This window comes from Scyliorhinus canicula, chromosome 8 (genome assembly GCF_902713615.1).
Source record: "Scyliorhinus canicula chromosome 8, sScyCan1.1, whole genome shotgun sequence".
Taxonomy (NCBI): Eukaryota; Metazoa; Chordata; class Chondrichthyes; order Carcharhiniformes; family Scyliorhinidae; genus Scyliorhinus; species Scyliorhinus canicula.
In genome coordinates, this window is record NC_052153.1 from 196,072,564 (window position 1) to 196,095,713 (window position 23,150).

The 23,150-nt window shown below is 47.2% G+C and overlaps 1 protein-coding gene across 1 annotated transcript in view; it reads left to right on the forward strand.

The window, feature by feature from the left end:
• The first annotated feature begins 5,362 nt into the window (after window positions 1-5,362).
• The window catches only part of LOC119969953 (coiled-coil domain-containing protein 152-like), a 101,146-nt gene continuing 83,358 nt past the window's right edge, over window positions 5,363-23,150 (forward strand). The window contains exon 1 of the mRNA XM_038803920.1: window positions 5,363-5,994. Coding sequence (XP_038659848.1) covers window positions 5,929-5,994 — 66 coding nt within the window. The 5' untranslated portion in view covers window positions 5,363-5,928. The remainder of the gene's footprint in view (window positions 5,995-23,150) is intronic.

Here is a 23,150-nt window from a genome sequence, read left to right on the forward strand (position 1 = left end):
ACCCCGGATAGAGAGAGAGAAAAAACCCCGGATAGAGAGAGAGAGAGAGAAAACCCCGGATAGAGAGAGAGAGAAAACCCCGGATAGAGAGAGAGAGACAAAACCCCGGGCAAAAAGGGGCAGCAGGGTAGCATGGTGGTTAGCATAAATGCTTCACAGCTCCAGGGTCCCAGGTTCGATTCCCGGCTGGGTCACTGTCTGTGTGGAGTCTGCACGTCCTCCCCCTGTGTGCGTGGGTTTCCTCCGGGTACTCCGGTTTCCTCCCACAGTCCAAAGATGTGCGGATTAGGTGGATTGGCCATGCTAAATTGCCCGTAGTGTCCTAATAAAAGTAAGGTTAAGGGGGGGGGTTGTTGGGTTACGGGTATAGGGTGGATACGTGGGTTGAGTGGGGTGATCATGGCTCGGCACAACATTGAGGGCCGAAGGGCCTGTTCTGTGCTGTACTGTTCTATGTTCTATGTTCTAGAGAGAGAGAGCGAGACCCCCGGATAGAGAGAGAGAAAACCCCGGATAGAGAGAGAGAGAAACCCCGGATAGAGAGAGAGAGAGAAACCCCCGGATGGAGAGAGAGAGAGAAAAACCCCGGATAGAGAGAGAGAGAAAACCCCGGATAGGGAGAGAGAGAAACCCCAGATAGAGAGAGGGAGAAACCCCCGGATAGAGAGAGAGAGAAACCCCCGGATAGAGAGAGAGAGAAACCCCGGATATAGAGAGAGAGAAACCCCCGGATAGAGAGAGGGCGAAACCCCCGGATAGAGAGAGAGAGAGAGAAACCCCCAGATAGAGAGAGAGAGAAACCCCGGATAGAGAGAGAGAGAAACCCCCGGATAGAGAGAGAGAAACCCCCGGATAGAGAGAGAGAGAAACCCCCGGATAGAGAGAGAGAGAAACCCCGGGATAGAGAGATAGAGAAACCCCGGGATAGAGAGAGAGAGAAACCCCCGGATAGAGAGAGAGTGAGAGACCCCCGGATAGAGAGAAGGAGAAAACCCCGGATACAGAGCGAGGGAATGTGAAAACCCCGGATAGAGAGAGAGAGAGAAACTCCGGATAGAAAAATAAATCCCTGCGGTTTGAGGGAAAGAATTTGGGATTAAGTGTGTGTGTGTGTGGGGGGGGGGGGGGGGGGGGGGGGGGGGTGGAAGATGCAGGCAGAGAAGTTATATTACCGGATGGTAGTTACCAAATGTTTACAGTGCAGACAGAGGCCGTTTGGCCCATTTTGTCACCACTAGCTCTCCAAATGAGCATCATGCCGAGTGCCATTTCCCTGTCCTTTCCCAATAGATTTCCAAAGTTAAATTCCACCATCTGCTGTAGTGAGATGAGAACCAGGGCCTCTGGATTTCCTGTCCAGTGACATTACGATCAAAGAACAATACAGCACAAGAACAGGCCCTTCGGCCCTCCAAGCCTGTACTGGTCATTATACCAACCTTTGCCAAAACCCTCAGCACTTCCTTGTGCCTTATTCCTCACTCCCCATCCTCTCCATGTGTTTGTCAAGATGCCATTAATGTATCTGCTTCCACAACCTCCCCTGGCAACGCGTTCCAGGCACTCACCACCCTCTGCGTAAAAATTCTGCCTAGCACATCTCCTCTAAACGTTGCCCCATGGTGACTGACCCCTCCACCCTGGGAAAGAGTGCCTGCCCATCCACTCTATCCATGCCCCTCATAATCTTGTAGACCTCGATCAGGTCACCCCTCAATCTCCGTCGTTGTAATGAAAACAGTCCGAGTCTATTCAGCCTCTCCACATAGCTAACACCCTCCAGACCAGGCAACATCCTGGTAAACCTCCTCTGCACCCTCCCCAAAGCCTCCACATCCTTCTGGTAGTGTGGTGACCAGAATTGTGCGCAATATTCCAAGTACGGCCTTACCAAGGTTAAATACATCTGCAGCATGACTTGCCAGTTTTTATACTCGATGCCCCGTCCAATGAAGGCAAGCATTCCGTATGCTTTCTTGACTACCTTGTCCACTTGTGTTGCCACCTTCAAAGATCTATGGACCTGCATGCCCAGATCTCTCTGACTTTCCATATTCCTTTGCCATTTACGGTAGTTTTCTCTTAGACCTATAAAATGTATTACCTCACGTTTGTCCGGATTAAACTCCATTTGCTATTTCTCTGCCCAAGTCTCCAACCTATCTATGTCCTGCTGTATCCTCTGACAATCCTCAACACGATCTGCCACTCCACCAACCTTGGTGTCATCCGCGAACTTACTAATCAGACCGGCTACATTTTCCTCCAAATCGTTTATATATACTACAAACAACAGAGGCCCCAGCACCGATCCCTGTGGAACACCGCTAGTCACAACCTTCCATTCCGAAAAACGCCCTTCTACTGCTACCCTCTGCCTATTGTGACCGAGCCAGTTCTGTATCCATCTTACCACCTCACCTCTGACCCCGTGTGACTTCACCTTTTATACCAGTCTGCCATGAGGCACCTTGTCAAAGGCTTTACTGAAGTCCATGTAAACGACATCCACCACCCTCCCCTCATCAATCATATTTGTCACCTCCTCATAAAACTCGATCAAGCTTGTGAGGCACGACCTCCCGTTCACAAAACCATGCTGTCTGTCGCTAATGAGTCCATTTGTTTCCAAATGAGTATAAATCCTGTCCCAATAATTATCCCTGCTATCTTTCGTAAACAGTGGTACCACATTTGCTATTCTCCAGTCCTATAGCACAGTGGTTAGCACTGTTGTTTCACAGTGCCAAGGTTCCAGGTTCTTTTCCCGACTTGAGTTACTGTCTGTGCGGAGTCTGCACGTTCTCCCCGTGTCTGCGTGGGTTTCCTCCGGGTGCTCCGGTTTCCTCCCACAAGTACCAAAATACGTGCTGTTAGGTGAATTGGACATACTGAATTCTCCCTCTGTGTACCCGAACAGGTGTCGGAATGTGGCAACTAGGGTCTTTTCACAGTAACTTCATTGCAGTGTTAATGTAAGCCTACTTGTGACAATGAAGATTAATATTATTATCTCACTTGTAGCCAATGAGGATACAAAGATGTCAGTCAAGGCCTCAGCAATTCTCTCCCTTGCTTCCCTCAGTATTCTGGGGTAAATCCCATCCGGCCCAGGAGACTTATCTGCCTTAATATCTTTTAAAAGACCCAATACCTCCTCCTTTTCCATGTTAACATGATCCAGACTCTCCACACACCCTACCCAAGAAACATCTTCCCCATGTCCACAGCTATGCCACCACCTCTCCATAGGGCCATGCTAATGCTTTGAGGTAAAGGTTGAAATCACACCATGTTGGAATTAAAATTCAATTAATAAACCTGGAGTAATGTTGACCACTGATGTCATTGTGGGAAGGATAATCTGACATCATTTCCCATTCTGGCCTACAAGTCACTCCAAATCCACTTTAATACGGCTCATTACACTTCCAGATTTAACATTTGAGTTCAACAACTTCAGACTGTGAACTCTCTCCTCCACCTTCACCTCATCTTTCTTTCCATCCAATTTATGTTTGTTTGTTCCATTGATCCATTTTCCCCCTCACCATTGCCCCCCCTCCCCTTACTCCAGCCACCTGTTCCCCGTTCCTACTTGTCCTTTCACACACTGCGCACCTCTGTTCTGCCATGAACACATTCTGATCTCTTAATATGCCACTGTCAGCACCCTTCTTCGCCTTAATCACCCCTATTTAATTCCTTTTGTCTTTTTGTCCATGAGATCTTTGTCAATCTCCACCTATCGCTGTCCCTCTCTCCAGACCCACTACCCTACACCAGCACCCCCCCCCCCCCCACCCCCGCCATAATCTGACCCCATTTCCAGTTCTCGAGCTTAGAACAAAGAGAACAAAGAAAATTACAGCACAGGAACAGGCCCTTCGGCCCTCCCAGCCTGCACCGATCCAGATCCTTTATCTAAACCTGTTGCCTATTTTCCAAGAGTCTACTTCCCTTTGTTCCCCACCCATTCATGTATCTGTCCAGAAGCATCTTAAATGATGCTATCGTGCCCGCCTCTACCACCTCCGCTGGCAAAGCGTCCCAGGCACCCACCACCCTCTGCGTAAAAAACTTTCCACGCACATCTCCCTTAAACTTTCCCCCTCTCACCTTGAAATCGTGACCCCTTGTAACTGACACTCCAACTCTTAGGAAAAGCTTGTTGCCATCCACCCTGTCCATACCTCTCATAATTTTGTAGACCTCAATCAGGTCCCCCCTCAACCTCAAAGAACAAAGACAAGGAGCCATCCAGCCTCAAATGCTGTCCCCGCTGGTGATGGCCACATCCTGTGAAGGAATAGATAGCACTGTCCACCCAGCATAGTCAGAGTGGGATTGCTGAGACGGAGGGAGAAAATACCCTGATGGGTACCAGAGGGGGCTAGAAATTGAAAAAAAAACATTCCTCAGGGGGTCAGGGACTGTTGTGTTTGGCCTTCTATGTCTTGCAAAGGAATCCACCGAACACCTCGACTTGTCCAAACCAGGATTTTTATTGAATCACTGGAACCCCTGTTAGCATTCCACAGAGAATGTTCCCTCCGAGATACTCGAGTCCACTCCCATTACTCATGGCACCTTCCCATACAATCGCAGAAGGTGTAATACCTGCCCCTTTACCTCTTCCATGCTTAACATCCCAGGCCCAAAACACTCATTCCAGGTTAAGCAGTGTTTCACTTGCACCTCTTCCAATTTGGTCTATTGCATTGGCTGCTCCCAATGTGGTCTCCTCTATATCGGAGAGACTAAACGCAGACTGGGTGATCACCTTGCTGAGCATCTTTGGTCTGTGCGCATTCAGGACTCTGACCTTCCCGTTGCTTGCCATTTTAACTCAAGACCCTGCTCAACGCAAACTGGAGGAACAACATCTCTTCCGGTTAGGCACGCTACAGCCTTCCGGTCCCAACATAGAATTCAACAACTTCAGGTGATTAGTTTATTTTCATCCCATTTCATTTTAACTGTCTTTTACCATTTTTTTTCTTTCTTGATTTTCTTTATATATATTTACCCCTCCCTATCTTATCCGCCCTTTCCTCACCTCTTCTCCACTTTGCTTCCCCCTTACCCTCTCCCACATCTACATCTGTCACAGTTTACCCTCTGATGTTTGTTGCTCTGCAGTTTGGCCTTTCACACCTTATGTTCTGTCTGGGGACTGCCATTAGCACTCTTTCCTCTTGGTTTCTATGGCTAATACTCATCTTTCATTCTCTCACCGCACAGTATAAATATTTCCCACTTTCTCTGTCTTTTATCTTTGACAAAGGGTCATCTGGACTTGAAACGTTAGCTCCTTTCTCTCCCTACAAATACTGCCAGACCTGCTGAGATTTTCCAGCATTTTCTCTTTGATTTCTTTACTAAATTACACGTGGTAAGATAGCGATCTGTTACAGAACAAGCTCTCATGGAGTTCCTTTGTACTCCTCTGGAACTACACCCAGCACGACTGTACACCTGTATGTCTTACTACCATCTCCTCCAACCATCTCCTGATGGCCATAACGGGAGTCCCTGGTCACATGATCACTGTCCTGAGACCGCATGGTGTGTCTCCACTGCCACCTGCTGGTTGGAGGTCGCACTCATTCCATCTACGATATCGCTTACAGACACATCACCACAAGGGCTGAAAAACCACCCTGATGGGCTGCAAAGGCTATTAAAGTTCTGTCACTTGGGCGGAGTTAGAAAATAGATTAAATCTGTGGGCGGGGAGAGAGGTGGAAATTATACTTAATGGGAAGTGGTTAGAAAAATGTCACCCAACAAATAAATATTGAGTTATTATTTTCTTTCCAAGAAATTAGTTCAGTGTAACTTAGGAAGCAAATTAAAGATTTCTTGAGGACTAAACTGAGAAATAGTTTCAGGATTTTGTAAAGGTCAAGCAACTAAAACAAGAAAATGAAGAAGGTGGCTCATGCAGTAAATCTGGATAAGCTGCTGGAAAACTTTGTCCTTCTGGAACAGGTAAGCAGATGAGGAAAATTACAGGGGAGGGGGGGAGGGGGGGAGGAGAAGTCATCTGGACAGTGAGGCCCGTGATGTCATATATAGAATCAGCTCACATTGAATCATTAGAACATTACAGCGCAGTACAGGCCCTTCGGCCCTCGATGTTGCGCCGACCTGTAACCAATCTAAAGCCCATCCACACTATTCCATTATCATCCATATGTTTATCCAATGACCATTTAAATTCCCTTAATGTAGGCAAGTCCATTACTGTTGCAGGCAGGGCATTCCACGCCCTTACTACTCTCTGAGTAAAGAACCTACCTCTGACACCTGTCCTATATCTATCTCCCCTCAATTTAAAGCTATGTCCCCTCGTGCAAGCCATCACCATCCGAGGAAAAAAGCTCTCACTGTCCACCCTATCTCATCCTCTGATCATCTTGTATGCCTCTATTAAGTCACCTGAGGAAGGAGCAGTGCTCCGAAAGCTAGTGTTTGAAACAAACCTGTTGGACTTTAACCTGGTGTTGTAAGACTTCTTACTGTGCTCACCCCAGTCCAACGCCGGCATCTCCACATCATGGCTATTAAGTCACCTCTTAACCTTCTTCTCTCTAACGAAAACAGCCTCAAGTCCCTCAGTGTTCCCTCATAAGATCTTCCCTCCATACCAGGCAGCATCCTGGTAAATCTCCTCTGCACCCTTTCCAGTGCTTCCACATCCTTCCTATAATGCAGCGACCAGAACTGCACACAATACTCCAAATGCGGCCGCACCAGAGTCCTGTACAGCTGCAACATGACCTCATGGCTCTGAAACTCAATCCCTCTCCCAATAACAGCTAACACACTGTATGCCAGAGCACTGAACTACCCCTGTAGGGAGAAAGGACTAAAATATTGACACTGCATTATTGCATCAGAGTTGCTCACCTGAGAAGGCAGTTTGAGAAAAGGACTGGTTTTAATCTGATCACTTTAAGGAGCTGATGTTTAAAATTTCTTCTCATGTTCATGCAAAGTATTCGCACAGGCACCAGCTTTACTGGATTTTTTGGTGTCCCAGGGCCCAATTGCATCACTCGGGCCTGATCTGATTTTAACTGTCAATGGCAGCAGTGATGCCCGTTCTCCCCGATCACGGTTACACAGTGGTTAGCACTGTTGCATCACAGTGCCAGGGTCCCAGGTTCGATTCCCGGCTTGGGTTACTGTCTGTGCGGAGTCTGCACATTCTCCCCGTCTGCGTGGGTTTCCTCCGGATGCTCCGGTTTCCTCCCACACGTCCCGAAAGACGGGATGTTAGGTGAATTGGACATTGTGAATTCTCCCTCCGTGTACCTGAACAGGCGCCGGAATGTGGCTTTTCCACAGAACGGGGATTTTCACAGTAACTTCGTTGCAGTGTTAATGTAAGCCTACTTGTGACAATAATAAAGATTATTATTATCAGCCAGAAAAACCTGGCGGGAGAAAGGTCCTGACCTAAAAGAGGCTATGGTATGGTGAGGTTTTAACACTTGTTTCCCTGTCGATAAGGGAACCTTGGATTTCTGTTACCGTTGTTGTGGGTTTTAGATGACGTTGTCCTCGGTCAGAATTGATAGTCACTGCTAGAGGCAAGGTTTTTGATAAACTGTACATTTTATTGAACATTATACTAACTATGTACAATATAAGGCTGGACTCTGGTGCTGTGTTGCAACAGTGCTAACCACTGTACCACCGTGATCGGGGGGAATGGGCAGAAGGCTCTACAAAGGAACTATCAGCATACTCTTGCATCACTGATGATGTAAACTGTCTATTTACTTCTCTAATATTAACCCTTTACACGACATCTCCTCCCAAGTCTCTGACCGTATTAAATACATTAGTTACATTATTCCTACCTCTCTCCTGAAGTCTCTGCCATCATTCCTATTTCACAGAGATGTGGTTGGATCAATCTCTGAACTCAGGCCTCGCGAAAGATGTAAAGGATTTAATTTCTCCATGTTCTCTCTTGAACTCGGTAGAGTAGTTTGAGAATAATTCGAGAATACCACCTCTGTTCAGGTTGTCTTCCTGATCTTCCGAATAACTGGTCCATCCAGCTGATGGTCGTCCAACAAAACTGGACTCAGTGGGGACCAAGGTTGGCATCATACCCGGCACAAATATGATGGTTGTGGTTGTTGGAGGTCAATCATCTCAACTCCAGGACCCCACTGCAGGAGTTCCTCAGGCTAGTGTCCTCGGCCCAACCGTCTTCAGCTGCTGCATCAATGACCTGCCTTCCATCAGGTCAGAAGTGGGAATGTTCACTAATGGTTGCACAATGTTCAGCACCATTCGCGACTCCTCAGATAATGAAGCAGTCCATGTCCAAATGCAGCAAGACCTGGACAATATTGTCATGTGAGAGTACTTTTAAGAAATGGATGGTTAAGCAATGTACCTTTAAGAAATGGAGCAGCTCATATTACTGAAGTGATGTCAGAGGGTGGGTGGAGCTGGGTTTTTAGCTCAGCCATTCTGCAGTGTTTTGGTTTCAGTTTTGAGGAAAAGAGCTTGGGTGTGTCTGTGTTTTTGCAGTGAGCTGGATCTGCTGTGATCTCTGCCAGAAAAGACTATCTCTGAATCATTTGGGTGATTTAAACTCATAATAGTAATGTTTTTAACCTGATGTGTTTCTGTTTAAAGGTGTTAAGTCTTTTGGAGGTTTGAAGGAACATTTTGAGGGATTATTTAGTGTTGTATTATTTTCGGGGTTATCTTTGAAGGAAGGGGTGTTAAGTGATCCAATATCTAAAAAGGTTAAGTTGAATTCATGGAATAAACATTGTTTTGTGTTTAAAAACCCACGTGTCCATAGTTGTAACATCACACCTGAGACCAAGCCATGTGCTTCAAAAGCAACAATCCATTAAAGGGAGAGGTTGGTTGAACTCCATGGTACATTTTGGGGATTCTGAAAAGACCGCTCCCATAACAATTGGGGGATGGAGGGGGATAAAAGTCTATCTATAGGATTAGCTTTTGTGAATTTAAAGACAGTGAAGGATTGTTGCTTTTCCGGTGTGATATTTGTGTTTAAGTGGGGAGAGTGTTGTGGACAATGGCTCTTTCGGAGGCTCAGAAGTTTTTGGGGGTGGAGAATGTCACACGCAGCACCTTACGAACAGAGACGAAAAGCAGACTGTTAGATTTGGCAAAAACATTGCAGTTAACATTACCTGACAAAATGCGAAAAGATGAGGTAATTATGGCAGTGGTTAAGCATTTAAAGATTCCTGAGATAGAGTCTGACTCATTGGAAATGGCAAAAATTCAGTTGCAAATTAATGGAACATGAGAAAGAATTAAAGCGGCTTGAATATGAAAGAGAGAGAGGAATAAGAGAGAGAGAGGAAAAAGAAAGAGAGAGAGAGAGCGAGAAAGGGAAAAGAAAAGAGAGAGAGAGGAAAAAGAAAAGGAGAGAGAAGAAAGTAGAAAAGAAAGAATAGCCCTAGCAGAACAAAAAGAAAGAGAAAGGGAGATACAGATCGGGGGAAAAAGATAGAGAGGGAGTTTGAACTTCAGAAAATGGCCATGAAACATGACAGTCAATTTAAATTGGCAGACATAAAGGGAAACGTACAGTTGGATGATAATGATGAGGATAGTGAGAAAGAGCGTCATAGTCGGAGGCTTGGTGGGAATCTATTTAAATATGTCCAAGCATTGCCAAGGTTTGACGAGAAGGAAGTGGAAGTCTTTTTCATTTAATTTGAGAAGGTAGCTAAACAAATGAAATGGCCACAGGACATGTGGGTGTTACTAATTCAAACAAAGCTGGTAGGTAGAGCTTGTGAAGTGTTTGCATCACTACCGTAGGAGGTATCTGGAACGTATGAGGAGGTGAAGAAATCCATCTCATGTGCATATGAGCTAGTGCCTGAAGCTTACAGACAAAGGTTTAGAAATTTAAGGAAAGAATTTGGTCAAACATACATGGAGTTTGAAAGGCTCAAACAGTAATTTTGATAGGTGGATAAGGGCTTTGAAAATAGACCAGAACGTATGAAATTCTCAGAGAAATTATACTTTGAGGAGTTTAAAAATTCAATTCCTGATGTAGTGAGAACTCATGTGGAAGAACAGAGGGTTAAAACTGCGAGATTAGCAGCAGAAATGGCAGATGATTATGAATTAGTTCATAAGTCAAAGATTGGTTTCCGACATCAGTTTCATCCGGTGAGGGATAGAAACTGGGGACATATGAAATACTCAAGTGGGAAAGGTAAAGGTGATCTGATGGGAGACAATAAAGAGAGTGTACCTCATTTTTTTAAAAATCCAGGAGGGTGGAAAAGGGATGAAAAATTTCAGATGTTTTCACTGTAATAAACTAGGCCATGTAAAGTCACAGTGTTGGTGGTTGAAGAAAAGCACAGGGAAGGCTGATGTGGTAAAACAGGATAAGACAGTGGGATTTGTTGGAGTGGTAAAGGAAAGCCCAAGGGAAGCGAAGGAGGTGCAAACGATTGTACAGCCTGTTCAAGAAGTAATTGTTAAGAAGGTGCGAGATGTCTTTCAAGAATTTACTTGTGTGGGTAAAGTTTACTCATGTGTATCAGGAGGAGCAGGTAAAGAAGTCACAATTTTAAGAGATACAGGGGCTAGTCAATCTTTAATGGTAAGAGATTTTGAATTATGTAGTTTGGGAAGAATGTTGCCAGAAAAGGTGGTGATATGTGGAATTCAGGGTGAGAGGAGTAGAGTTCCATTATATAAGGTAAGGTTGGAAAGTCCAGTGAAGAGTGGTGAAGTGGTAGTAGGAGTAAAAGAGAAACTATCTTGTCCAGGAATACAGTTTACCTTGGGTAATGATATAGCTGGATTGCAGGCAGGAGTGATGCCTACCGTGGTTGATAAGCCAGTGGAAAATCAGACAACTGAAGGGTTGAAGGACGAATATCCTGTGAGTTTTCCGGATTGTGTAGTAACCCAGTCGCAAAGTCACAGGTTAAGACAAGAGGAGAAATCAAAGAGTGAAGATGAAGTTGAAGTGCAATTATCAGAAACGACTTTTTTTTTTATAAATGTTTTTTATTGAGTTTTCATATTTTATATATGACAAATTACAAATTATTAGAGAGAAAAAAAAAGAAAACACAAAAATTTAGCATGAATATTTACAGGTAAGCATCTTCATAACAACAATTGTGGCCGCCCCCTTTAGCCAGCATACATATTTTACATTCCCCAATATGGCCGAGGCACATGTTTATAGGCATTTATTTATAGTTTGGTTTTGGGCCTTGGCTTGCCATCAAACCCCCATAACGAGCCCGTAACCCCCCCCCCCCCCCCCCCCCCGGCTACCCTCCCCCGATTCCCGTCCATTTTCCCCTGATTCTTGGCCACCCGACTATTCTTCCTCTTGTACGTTGGCCACAAACAGGTCCCGGAACAGTTGCACGAATGGCTCCCACGTTTTGTGGAAGCCGTCGTCCGACCCTCGGATGGCGAATTTGATTTTCTCCATTTGGAGAGATTCCGAGAGGTCGGACAGCCAGTCTGCAGCTCTGGGCGGTGCTGCTGACCGCCAGCCAAACAGGATTCTACGGCGGGCGATCAGGGAGGCAAAGGCAAGGGCGTCCGCCCTCCTCCCCAGGAATAGATCTGGCTGGTCTGAAACCCCGAAGACCGCCACTATCGGGCATGGCTCCACCCTCACCCCCACCACTTTGGACATAGCCTCGAAGAAGGCTGTCCAGTACTCCACAAGTCTGGGACAAGACCAGAACATGTGGGCGTGGTTGGCCGGGCCTCTTTGGCACCGCTCGCATCTGTCCTCCACCTCCGGGACGAACCTACTCATACGGTTTCTCGTTAAGTGGGCTCTATGTACCACTTTTAGTTGCGTCAGGCTGAGCCTTGCGCACGTGGAGGTGGAGTTGACCCTATGCAGTGCTTCGCTCCAGAGTCCCCACCCTATCTCCATCCCCAGGTCGTCCTCCCATTTCCTTCTTGTTGCGTCCAGTACGGTGTCGTCCCTATCTACCAGTCGGCCATACATGTCACTACAGTTCCCTTTCTCTAGGATACTTGCGTCCAGTAGGTCTTCCAGTAGTGTCTGTCGTGGCGGTTGTGGGTACGTCCTTGTCTCCTTTCGTAGGAAGTTTTTGAGCTGCAGGTACCGTAGCTCGTTCCCCCCAGCTAGCTGAAATTTCTCTGTCAGTTCGTCCAGTGTTGCGATCCTGTCGTCCGTGTATAGGTCCCTGACTGTCAGTGTCCCCCCGTCCTGTCTCCACCTTTTGAAGGTGGCGTCAGTCAGTGCTGGTTTGAACCTATGGTTGTTGCAGATGGGAGCCTTGTCCGACATTTTGTACAGGCCAAATTGCTGCCGCAGTTGGTTCCAGGATTGGAGGGTGGCTGTCACCACTGGGCTGCTGGAGTGTTTTTTGGGTGGGGATGGGAGTGCTGCCGTGGCGAGGGCCCGGAGGGAGGTTCCCATGCAGGAGGCCTCCTCCGCACGCACCCACTCGGCTTCTGGCTCCTGGATCCATCCCCTTACTCGCTCGGCTGTTGCCGCCCAGTGGTAGAATTGTAGATTCGGGAGGGCTAGCCCCCCCCTGGATTTTGTTTTTTGTAGGACCTTCTTTGGGATCCTAGCATTTTTCAGAAACGACTTTTGATCAGATGGTTGAAAAAGAACAAGAACAGGTGGAGGATGAGGCGGATATTTTCAGTTCAGGAAAATTGGCGGAGTTACAACAGAAAGATGCAGAAATAAAACGGATATATCAGAAAGCATATACGGAAGAGGAATCTGAGAGTATACCAGAGTGTTATTACCGTAAAAGTGATGTCTTGATGAGAAAATGGAGACCTGTACATATGCAGGTGGATGAAAAGTGGGCAGAAGTTCATCGAGTAGTATTGCTGGTAGGGTATAGAAAGGAGGTGTTGTGAGTTGCACATGAGGTACCAGCGGGAGGTCATTTGGGGATCAGGAAAACTCAAGCTAAAATCCAGAAACATTTTTATTGGCCTGGACTACATAAATATGTAGTTAAATTTTGTCAATCATGTCACACATGTCAAGTGATAGGGAAACCTCAAACAGTGATAAAACCAGCGCCCTTAATACCCATTCCAGCATTTGAGGAACCTTTTACAAGGGTCCTAATTGATTGTGTAGAACCGCTTCCTCAAACAAAAAGTGGGAATCAATATCTTTTGACTATAATGGATGTGTCTACTGGGTTTCCAGAGGCCATTCCAGTACGTAATATTACAGCTAAAAGGATTGTGGAGGAGTTACTTAAATTCTTTACTAGATATGAATACCCACAGAAATTCAATCGGATCAAGGATCAAATTTTACTTCAAAGTTATTCAAAGAAGTTATGGATAGCTTAGGAATAAAACAATTTAAATCAACTGCGTATCATCCAGAATCGCACGGAGCATTAGAAAGGTGGCATCAGACATTAAAGACAATGTTGAGGGCGTATTGTCACGATTATCCAGAGGATTGGGATAAAGGAATTCCATTCGTATTGTTTGCAATTAGGGATGCACCTAATGAGTTAACCAAATTTAGTCCTTTTGAACTAATTTTTGGTCATGAGGTAAGAGGATCACTTAAATTGATTAAGGAAAAATTGGTGGGTGAGAAATCGGAAATTACACTATTGGATTCCGTATCAAATTTAAGGGAAGGATTAAATAGAGCAGGTGAATTGGCGAGACAACATTTGAAAGTTGCACAAAATGTGATGAAATGGGTAGCGGACAAGAAATCCAAAGTTCGTAGTTTTGTCAGTGGGGATAAAGTTTTAGTGTTGTTACCAGTGGTAGGTGAGCCTTTAAAAGCAAGGTTTTGTGGACAGTATCAGATTGAAAGGAAATTCAGTGAGGTGAATTATGTGGTAAAAACACCAGATAGAAGGAAGACTCACCGAGTGTGCCATGTGAATATGTTAGGGAAGGAGAGAAAAAGGAGGTTTTAATGATTCTAACTCAAAGTGACGAACCAAATCCAGATGACTGTGAATTTGACATATCTCAAATTAAATTGGAAAATGAGGATGTTCTTAAAAATTGGGATGAATTGTTAAGTTACCTTCCAGAGGAAAAACGAACTGACCTGAAGGAGTTATTGTAATCACATGGGCAAGTTTGTAGAGATAAATTGGGAAGTTTTAAAATGGCTATACATGATGTAGATGTGGGAAATGCTGTTCCTATCAAACAACATCCAAATAGACTTAATCCTTTAAAATTGGCACAGGTTAACAGAGAGATTGAGAGTATGCTGAAGAATGGCATAATTGAAGTGGGTTGCAGCCAATGGAGCTCACCCATAGTGATGGTATCTAAGCCAGACGGTACCCAACGGTTGTGTGTGGACTATCGAAAGGTGAATGCAGTTACAAGAACGGACTCTTACCCTATCCCACGTTTGAAGGATTGCATTGAGAAAGTTAGACAATCTGCTTTTATTTCCAACTTCCGGACGCGGAAAGAACATTTAAAACATCGTATGGAGTTCTTCGATCGACTTCAGGGGGCAGGTTTGGTGATGAACCTAGCCGAAAGTGAATTAGGAGAAGCTCGAATCACTTTCCTTGAGCAGTTTCCGATACCCTCAAGACGAAGGGAAATAATGCAGTTTCTAAGCATGAGTGGATTTGATCGAACCTTTGTGCAAACGTTTTATGGCGTGATTACTCCACTGATTGACTTGCTAAAGAAACGTCAAAAATTTCAATGGACAGCGGACTTTCAACAGGCATGTGACGGCCTGAAAGCTGTGATAACCGATGCTCCTGTATTGGAGAATTACAAGGGGATCTGTGGTCAGATTGAACTAAAGTATCTGATTCTAAAGAGAAATGCTGAGGAGTAGAGGAATGGATGGATCGTGCAGAGACTTTCTTGTTCAAAGGGACTGTCAATCGAGAAGGTTTTCGGTTGCAGGAAGAACAAAGAAAAATTGACTTTATTATTATGTCTGTTTGCGTGTGTTGTTTTTTTTGTGAAACGAAAAAGTATATTTACTGTGTACATTTCTTAGTGGATGGTGCAAAAGTGAAAAATGAAACCATCTTGAAGTTGATGGTTTATTTTTTTTTCTTGGGGGAAGGTGTCATGTGAGAGTACCTTTAAGAAATGGATGTTTACGCAATGTACCTTTAAGAAAGGAGCAGCTCATATTACTGAAGTGATGTCAGAGGGTGGGTGGGGCTGGGTTTTTAGCTCAGCCATTTTGCAGTGTCTTGGTTTCAGTTTTGAGGAAAAGAGTTTGGGTGTGTCTGTGTTTGCAGTGAACTGGATCTGCTGTGATCTCTGCCATGAAAGACTATCTCTGAATTATTTGGGTGATTTAAACTCATAATTACCATCACTGAAACACCCACAATCAACATTCTGGGGGTTACCATTGACCAACTGGACTAGCCACATTAATACTGTGGCTACAAGATATAGAAAGTCCGATACAAAATTCTGAGAACATGCATGAACAGACGCAAAAACAGCTTCTCCCCACTTACCAGACTCTTAAACGACCCTCTTATGGACTGACCTGATTAACACTACACCCCTGCATGCTTCACCCGATGCCTGTGTTCTGTAGTACATCATGTATCTTGTTTCGATTTATTTTCTTTCTTTTCATGTACTTAATGATCTGTTGAGCTGCTTGCAGAAAAATACTTTTCACTGTACCTCGGTACACGTGACGGGGCGGGGGGTGGGGGTGAATTAGATTTGATTGCACATTACCCATCCTCTATCTCTCTTACACTCCATGTATCTCCTGTTTGGACATAGTACGGCATGTGTGGAAGAACAGGATGTTGTGTCTGTCCAGGGCCGGTTTAGCTCAGTGGGCTGGACAGCTAGTTTCTAATGCAGAACAAGACCATCAGCGCGGGTTCAATTCCCGTGCCAGCTTACCCGAACAGGTGCCGGAATGTGGCAACCAAGGACTTTTCACAGTAATTTCATACTTGTGACAATAAAAGATTATTATTATCGTCCTCTTTGCATGAGACGTTCTGACAGACTAACCCATTGTGGAGTGGTGTTGAACAGTAGCTCAACAGTACCACGGTGATATTGTTGTTTTTCTTCAACAAAGCTTTTCCATCCTTGCTCCTTTTTGGCTTACCCATCAGCTTGTAAGTAGCTGGGTGAACTAGTCGTGCGGACAAATCTATAGGTTTTAGGACTCCTTGAAACATTCATTTTGCAAACTGATATATTGTCTGAACTGACTAGATCTAGAATGCCACAAGGATTTAGTTTGGTAATTTATTGATAGTTCCCGAGATGGGACCTTGAAGATGTTTAACCTCAATCTGTCTGGCGGAGCAGTCAACAATTATGAGGAATGCCTTCCCCTTGCAGAGAAATTCCTTCACCCAGAGAGTGGAGAATCTGTGGAATTCACATTTATTGCCAGTGGTCCTGCTATTTCCTCCCTTGCCTCATTAATAAAAGCACCTCTGGGAACTGAGCACAGAGCTGCCATCAATTCTGTACAAGGAAATCATCCTGAAAACTGCCACTCCTGGAGTGACCATTTTAATTTGCACAGATTTGGATTGCAAGTCTGATCTTTGATGTACGCACTTGTGGGCTGGACGCGTGTAAACCAAATTTCCGATCCTGGTGTTACATCAGTGGTTTGACTGTGTGACATCAGGAAAGTGATGGATCAAATTGTACCAACACGCAGCAGATGTGGCTGCATTTGTCCCTCTTGTTCCTAACTGTGCGGGCTGCGTAGGAAGTGTAGGGGCTGGTTTAGCACACTGGGCTAAATCGCTGGCTTTTAAAGCAGACCAAGGCAGGCCAGCAGCATGGTTCAATTCCCCGAACAGGCGCCGGAATGTGACGACTAGGGGCTTTTCACAGTAACTTCATTGAAGCCTCCTCGTGACAATAAGCGATTTCATTTCAAGTGGCTATTGGCGCAGGCTACACCCAGGAAGCCACAGGCAATTCTCCGCAATTAATTTCCAGTCCCACATCCCCTTAGGGATAACATTTACCTTTGCTGACCTTGTGTTAACTCATACTTGCTGTTCTGAGATTTCGCAAAGTAATTTCCAGGCATACAGTTTATTACGGTGCATTGAAATTAAAAAACTGAAATGTCTGGGCCAGAATCAGATTATCTTTGATGAACAGAACAAAACAATTGCATCAATTCCTGCTACGTTACAAAGAATCTGTCATCCAGCATTTCTGGTAAATGTGTCATGGTGATGTATACTTTGTTCTGTGATTGGGTGCTGCTTTTGTTCACTCTGTCCAAATTCTGGGAAAACAGTGGAAACTAATTCAATCCAATTTTCTATCATCTTCGTTTTGATTTCGATCTATAAAGATTCATGCACCAATTTCATGTTATGATTGAAATATAACTCTGGAGATGAGTTGTAAATATGTGTACAACATAATTAACCAATGCCCCAGCTCCCTGACTGGAGAACTGAATTCCTGATGACTTGGGTCACAAATAAGCGGATATTCAAAAGGTCAGAAAACATGATTTCCAAAGATAAGTAAGTGTTTGAAGTGTTGAACCGTCCTGTGCAGATGGTGGCTAAGGTGCGTGATCTTTTTTTCCTTTACATACACATTGCAAAACATCCAGCCCGGAATGGGACAATCCGCCAAGGAAAACCGCAACACATATAGGGCGTGATTCTCCGAACCCGGAAGAAATCGTGAGGCTGGCGTCAAAAACGGGCGGGTTTGATGCAAGCCTCCCCCCCCCCCCCCCCCCCCCGACCGGGAACCGATTCTGGTCCCCGGTCGGGGCTAGCATGCCGCGGCCGTGAACTCCGGCATCGCGGGCTTAACGAATTTCGTTAAGCCCGCTTGCCAGAGTTTGCGACGGCTGACGCGTCACATGACGTCAGCCACGCATGCGCGGATTGGAAGACTCCAACCCGTGCATGCGCGGATGACATCATCACGCATTTGCGTGAAACCCGCGCATGCGCGGGCCGGTATGCCCCTCAGCCGCCCCGCGAATGGATACAGCGGGGCGGCGGAAGGATAAAGAGTGCGCGGATAAGTACCCGTGGCCCGCGATCAGTGCCCACCGATCGCGGGCCCATGGCACCCTTGGCACGGCCGTGGTACTGCCGTGCCAATCGGTGCCATGGTTCCCCAGATCGCGACTTTACGGCCGTTTTTACGAACGGTCAGACCGGGTGTGTTTGACGTTCCTAAAAACGGTCGTAAAGGGCTTGGAATTCGGCCCATCGGTCAGCTGAGAATCGCTGCTCGCCGTAAAAAAACGGCGGGCAGCGATTCGTGTCGGGAGGCGGGCGTGGCGGGGGGAGAATAGCGGGAGGGCGTCAGACCAGCGTGGCCGTAAAAATTTACGACCCCCGCTATTCTCCGCACCGTCATGAGTGCGGAGAATCGCCCCCATTATTTGGATTGCTGGTTACATTTGGAGAGGTGCAGACAGTTAAAGGTAAGTGGCTTTGTGTGGGGCCAGACATGCTTTCTGCTGGCTGCAAAGGCTGAAAGATTAATTAGCAGCTATTCTAGTAGGCATACTGTATTGGGCAAATACTGGCTCACAACACACAACCGGAAGCCAAATCCGAATATACAAAATCGGCCCCTTAAGCCTGCTCCACCATTCAATAATTTCATAGTTGATCTGACTCCACATTCTGCCGACCCGAATAACTTTGACTCCTTTGTGAGTCTGGAATCTAGTTTTATGGGCGAGGGTTTGGTAAACTCCAAAGTATATCTTGGAGTTCACCTGACCTACAACTGTTTATTAATTTTGGTTACGGGGAACTCAAGGGCCTGCCTTTCAGCTGTTCAACAGAGGCCTTAAGCACTTTTAATCAAACCAAGTTTATTCGACGAATTTAGTTAACATTTTTATAAACACACACAGTAAGCATTTTTATCAACTGCAAACATAAATACCCCACACGGTTACAGTACTCTATGTATAACCCTTAATAAATTCCCCCTTTAACTGTTCCAATTCAGTAACACAATCCTATAAACCCCCTTTTCAAAGGCGTGGCCCAGCACACAGCACTCAAGACCTGGTTTACACTCTAGTTTCCTTTTCAAACCATCAGTTTTGAATTCCTTGCAGAAAGCAGTTATTTCTTTTCAAGTTATCAAGCAGTCTGGAAACTGCTTTCAAAATACAGAGAGAGAGACTCCAAGATACTTGTCTGTCTGAATACAGCCGCCAAAATGTGAAAATGAAAGCAAACAACTCGGAGTCACACAACAGCCCCTAACCAAAAGGAAAGTAAAACTCAGAGCCACAGCCCAGCTCCACCCACACAATGGCATCACTGAAGCCTTGTGATAAGACAACACCTTTCTCAAAGGGACACGCCCATGACATTAGCGACCTCTGTCTTAATAAATCTTCAATGACCCTGCGCCCCCGCTGCTCTTGGGGAAGAGAGTTCCAAAGATTCACAACCCACTCGGGGGAAAGAATTCTTCTCATGGGTGGGATTCTCCGAAATCGTGAAACACGATTGGACTGAGAATCGGCTCCGACGCCAAAATCGCAGCGGGCGCCAATTTGATTCCAAATCGCAATTCCTCATCACTTCGACAGCGGCGTCACTGCGGTCCAGACACGTGTAATTTGGGCATTCTGAAATCTCCCTCCGTGTACCTGAACCGGCGCCGGAATGTAGCAACTAGGAGATTTTCACAGTAACTTCATTGCAGCGTTAATGTAAGCCTACTTGTGACAATAAAGATTATTATAAAGATTATTATTAGCAGTACAGTAAACACTGTTTGCATATCATTAGCGGCCTGACCCGGTATTCTCCAGGGCCTACGCGATTCTCTGCCCCCGATGGGCCGAGTTCCCGACGACGCGGTTTACTTGTGTCTTTAAAAATTGTGAAACCGGCGTTGTGGCTGCTGAGGGAGAGAGAGGAGGTCGAACACAGAGAGGTGTGACTGTGGGCAGCCAGACACTGACCGGGCCGGCTGGTGTGGGTTGGGAGGGGGGACCTGCCAGGGCCCAGGTGGTGAGGGTGCCCTGGCAGGGTCAAGCGGGAGTGACGCGGGAACAGGCGGAGGTGAACCCGCTCTCTCCCCCATGGGACTGGGGCGATGCCCAGGCACAGACCACCATTGCCACGGCCCGCAAGGCAACAGTCTAGCTGCACACCCCACTGATCAGCCACCTTGGTCCCAGGTTCTGCAGATGGACACCGGCCGTATGGGTGCCCCGGTCCCCGCACTCCACCCTCTGCCATACTCCCCACCCCCCACCCTGACCGCCAGCCACTGGTGGGGCATCAGGCGGCCCACCCAGGTCAATACCCACTGAAGCACCTACAGAGAATGCCTGGTGGGGGCCACAGAGCGTACTGCTGGAAAGGGCAATGCCAGCCGATGGTGCCCCTGGCATTAGGGGCAGGCACCAGAGGCCCCCATGGTGCTGGGAACCGGAGCCATGCGAGGGCAGAGCCTGCAGTACAAACTGGGGCCACCATGTTGCCTGTTGGACCTGGTTGGGCATGGAGGTACGCACCATGCTAACATGTCGGCCTTTCACCCCCTGCAGACAATGGATATTGGAATATTTCCAGCAATGGTGGCCTTCCTGCTGGTCGCCGCAGCCCTGGGGGATGTCCTGTGGCTGTACCAGTTGGACCTTCTCGAGGAAGAGGAGGAAGCTGCAGCAGCGGAGCCTGCCCCAGGGGAACAAGAGGCAGCCACCCAGGATGGAGAGCTGGTCGCCCAACACGCTGAGGAGGAGGTGCCAAGGAGGTGCCGCCGCATGAGGCCTCATGTGTACTGGCCCCCCTGACATTCGAGGACCTGCCGGACCGGGCATGCCGTCAAAGTCTCCAGCTGAGCAGGGAGACAGTGCGACACATCTGCCAGATGATGGCGCACCTGGGACAGCGGGGGAATGGGGGAGGAAACCTGTTCCCAGTGGCCTTCAAGGTGATGGTCGCCCTCAACCTTTACGCGATGGGGTCCTTCCAGTCGTCGAGTGGGGACCTGACCGTGTGCTCACAGACCTCGGTGCGTCCGCGCCGTCAGGGAGGCCCTGTATACCCAGGCGGCTCAATACATCCATTTCAATGTGGGCCGTGCACATCAGGATGCCCAGGCAGTGCGGTTCACCCCCATCAACTGGATGCTTGCCTCCCTACAGGTACCTGCAGATGACAGGCCGCTCTACACCAACCAAAAGGGGTCCCTCTCGATGAACATGCAGCTGAGCATCATGAACATCTGTCCCAGTACCCGGGCAGTGTGCATGACTCTGGCACACTTGAGGATCCCTGAGAGGTTCGAGAAGCAACCCCCCCCCCCCTCCCCCCCATCCCCCGGTTCCTGGGAAACGGGTTAAAACCGAGGACTTGGCTCCTCCCTCTGCAACTGGATCCTCGACTTTCTGACCCACAGACCACAATCAGTAAGAATGAACAACACATCCTCCACAATAGTCCTAAATACCGGTGCCCCGCCAGGCTGTGTACTTAGCCCCCTGCTCTACTCCCTGTACACACACGACTGCATGGCAAAATTTGCTCCCAACTCCATCTACAAGTTTGCTGACGATACGACCATAGTGGGCCGGATCTCGAATAACGACGAGTCCGAATACAGGAGGGAGATAGAGAACCTAGTGGAGTGGTGTAACGACAACAATCTCTCCCTCAATGCCAGCAAAACTAAAGAGCTGGTCATCGACTTCAGGAAGCAAAGTACACACCCCTGTCAGCATCAACGGGGCCGAGATGGAGATGGTTAGCAGTATCAAATTCCTAGGGGTACGCATCACAAAAATCTGTCCTGGTCCACCCACGTCGACGCTACCACCAAGAAAGTACAATAGCACCTATACTTCCTCAGAAAACTAAGGAAATTCTGCATTTCCACATTAACTGGGCAACACGGTAGCATGGTGGTTAGCATAAATGCTTCACAGCTCCAGGGTCCCAGGTTCGATTCCTGGCTGGGTCACTGTCTGTGCGGAGTCTGCACGTCCTCCCCGTGTGTGCGTGGGTTTCCTCCGGGTGCTCCGGTTTCCTCCCACAGTCCAAAGATGTGTGGGTTAGGTGGATTGGCTATGCTAAATTGCCCGTAGTGTCCTAAAAAGTAAAGGTTGGGGGGGGGGGGGGGGTTTGTTGGGTTACGAGTATAGGGTGGATATGTGGGTTTGAGTGGGGTGATCATTGTTCGGCACAACATTGAGGGCCGAAGGGCCTGTTCTGTGCTGTACTGTTCTAAAAAAAAAACTCTTACCAACTTTTACAGATCAGATGCACCATAGAAAGCATCCTATCTGGCTCCATCACAGCCTGGGATGGCAACTGCTCGACCCAGGACCGCAAGAAACTTCAGAGAGTCGTGAACACAACCCAGTCCATCACACAAACCTGCCTCCCATCCATGGATTCCATCTACACCTCCCGCTGCCTGGGGAAAGCGGGCAGCATAATCAAAGATCCCTCCCACCCGGCTTACTCACTCTTCCAACTTCTTCCATCGGGCAGGAGATACAGAAGTCTGAGAACACGCACGAACAGACTCAAAAACAGCTTCTTCCCCACTGTCACCAGACTCCTAAACGACCCTCTTATGGACTGACCTCATTAACACTACACCCTGTATGCTTCATCCGATGCCAGTGTCTATGTATTTACATTGTGGACATTATTGTGTATTTTCTTTTTCTTTTCTTTTCTTCCCATGTACTGAATGATCTGTTGAGCTGCTGGCAGATAAATACTTTTCACTGTACCTCGGTACACGTGACGATAAACAAATCCAATCCAATCGGCCGCGGTCGTGGCTACTGATGTCTGTCCAGAGACGATAGACTGACGTGGGTTTCCACTACAACGGCCCCCATGCCACGACCAGGAGTGTGACTGAGCGGTGCTTCGGCCTCCTGAAAATGTGTTTCAGGTGCCTGGACCACTCTGGAGCGGCCCTCCAGTACGACGCTGAGAGGGTCGTGGCAGCTTGCTGCGTCCTGCACAATATCGCGCAGCTGAGGGGCAATGTGCTGGAAGAGGAGGAGGAACACCAGTCCACATCCGATGAGGAGGATGTGGGGGAGGGTGAGGGTGGGCAGGACATGGAGCCCAGGGAGGCACGGGAGGCCGCACGGTGTATGCACCAGGGTCAAC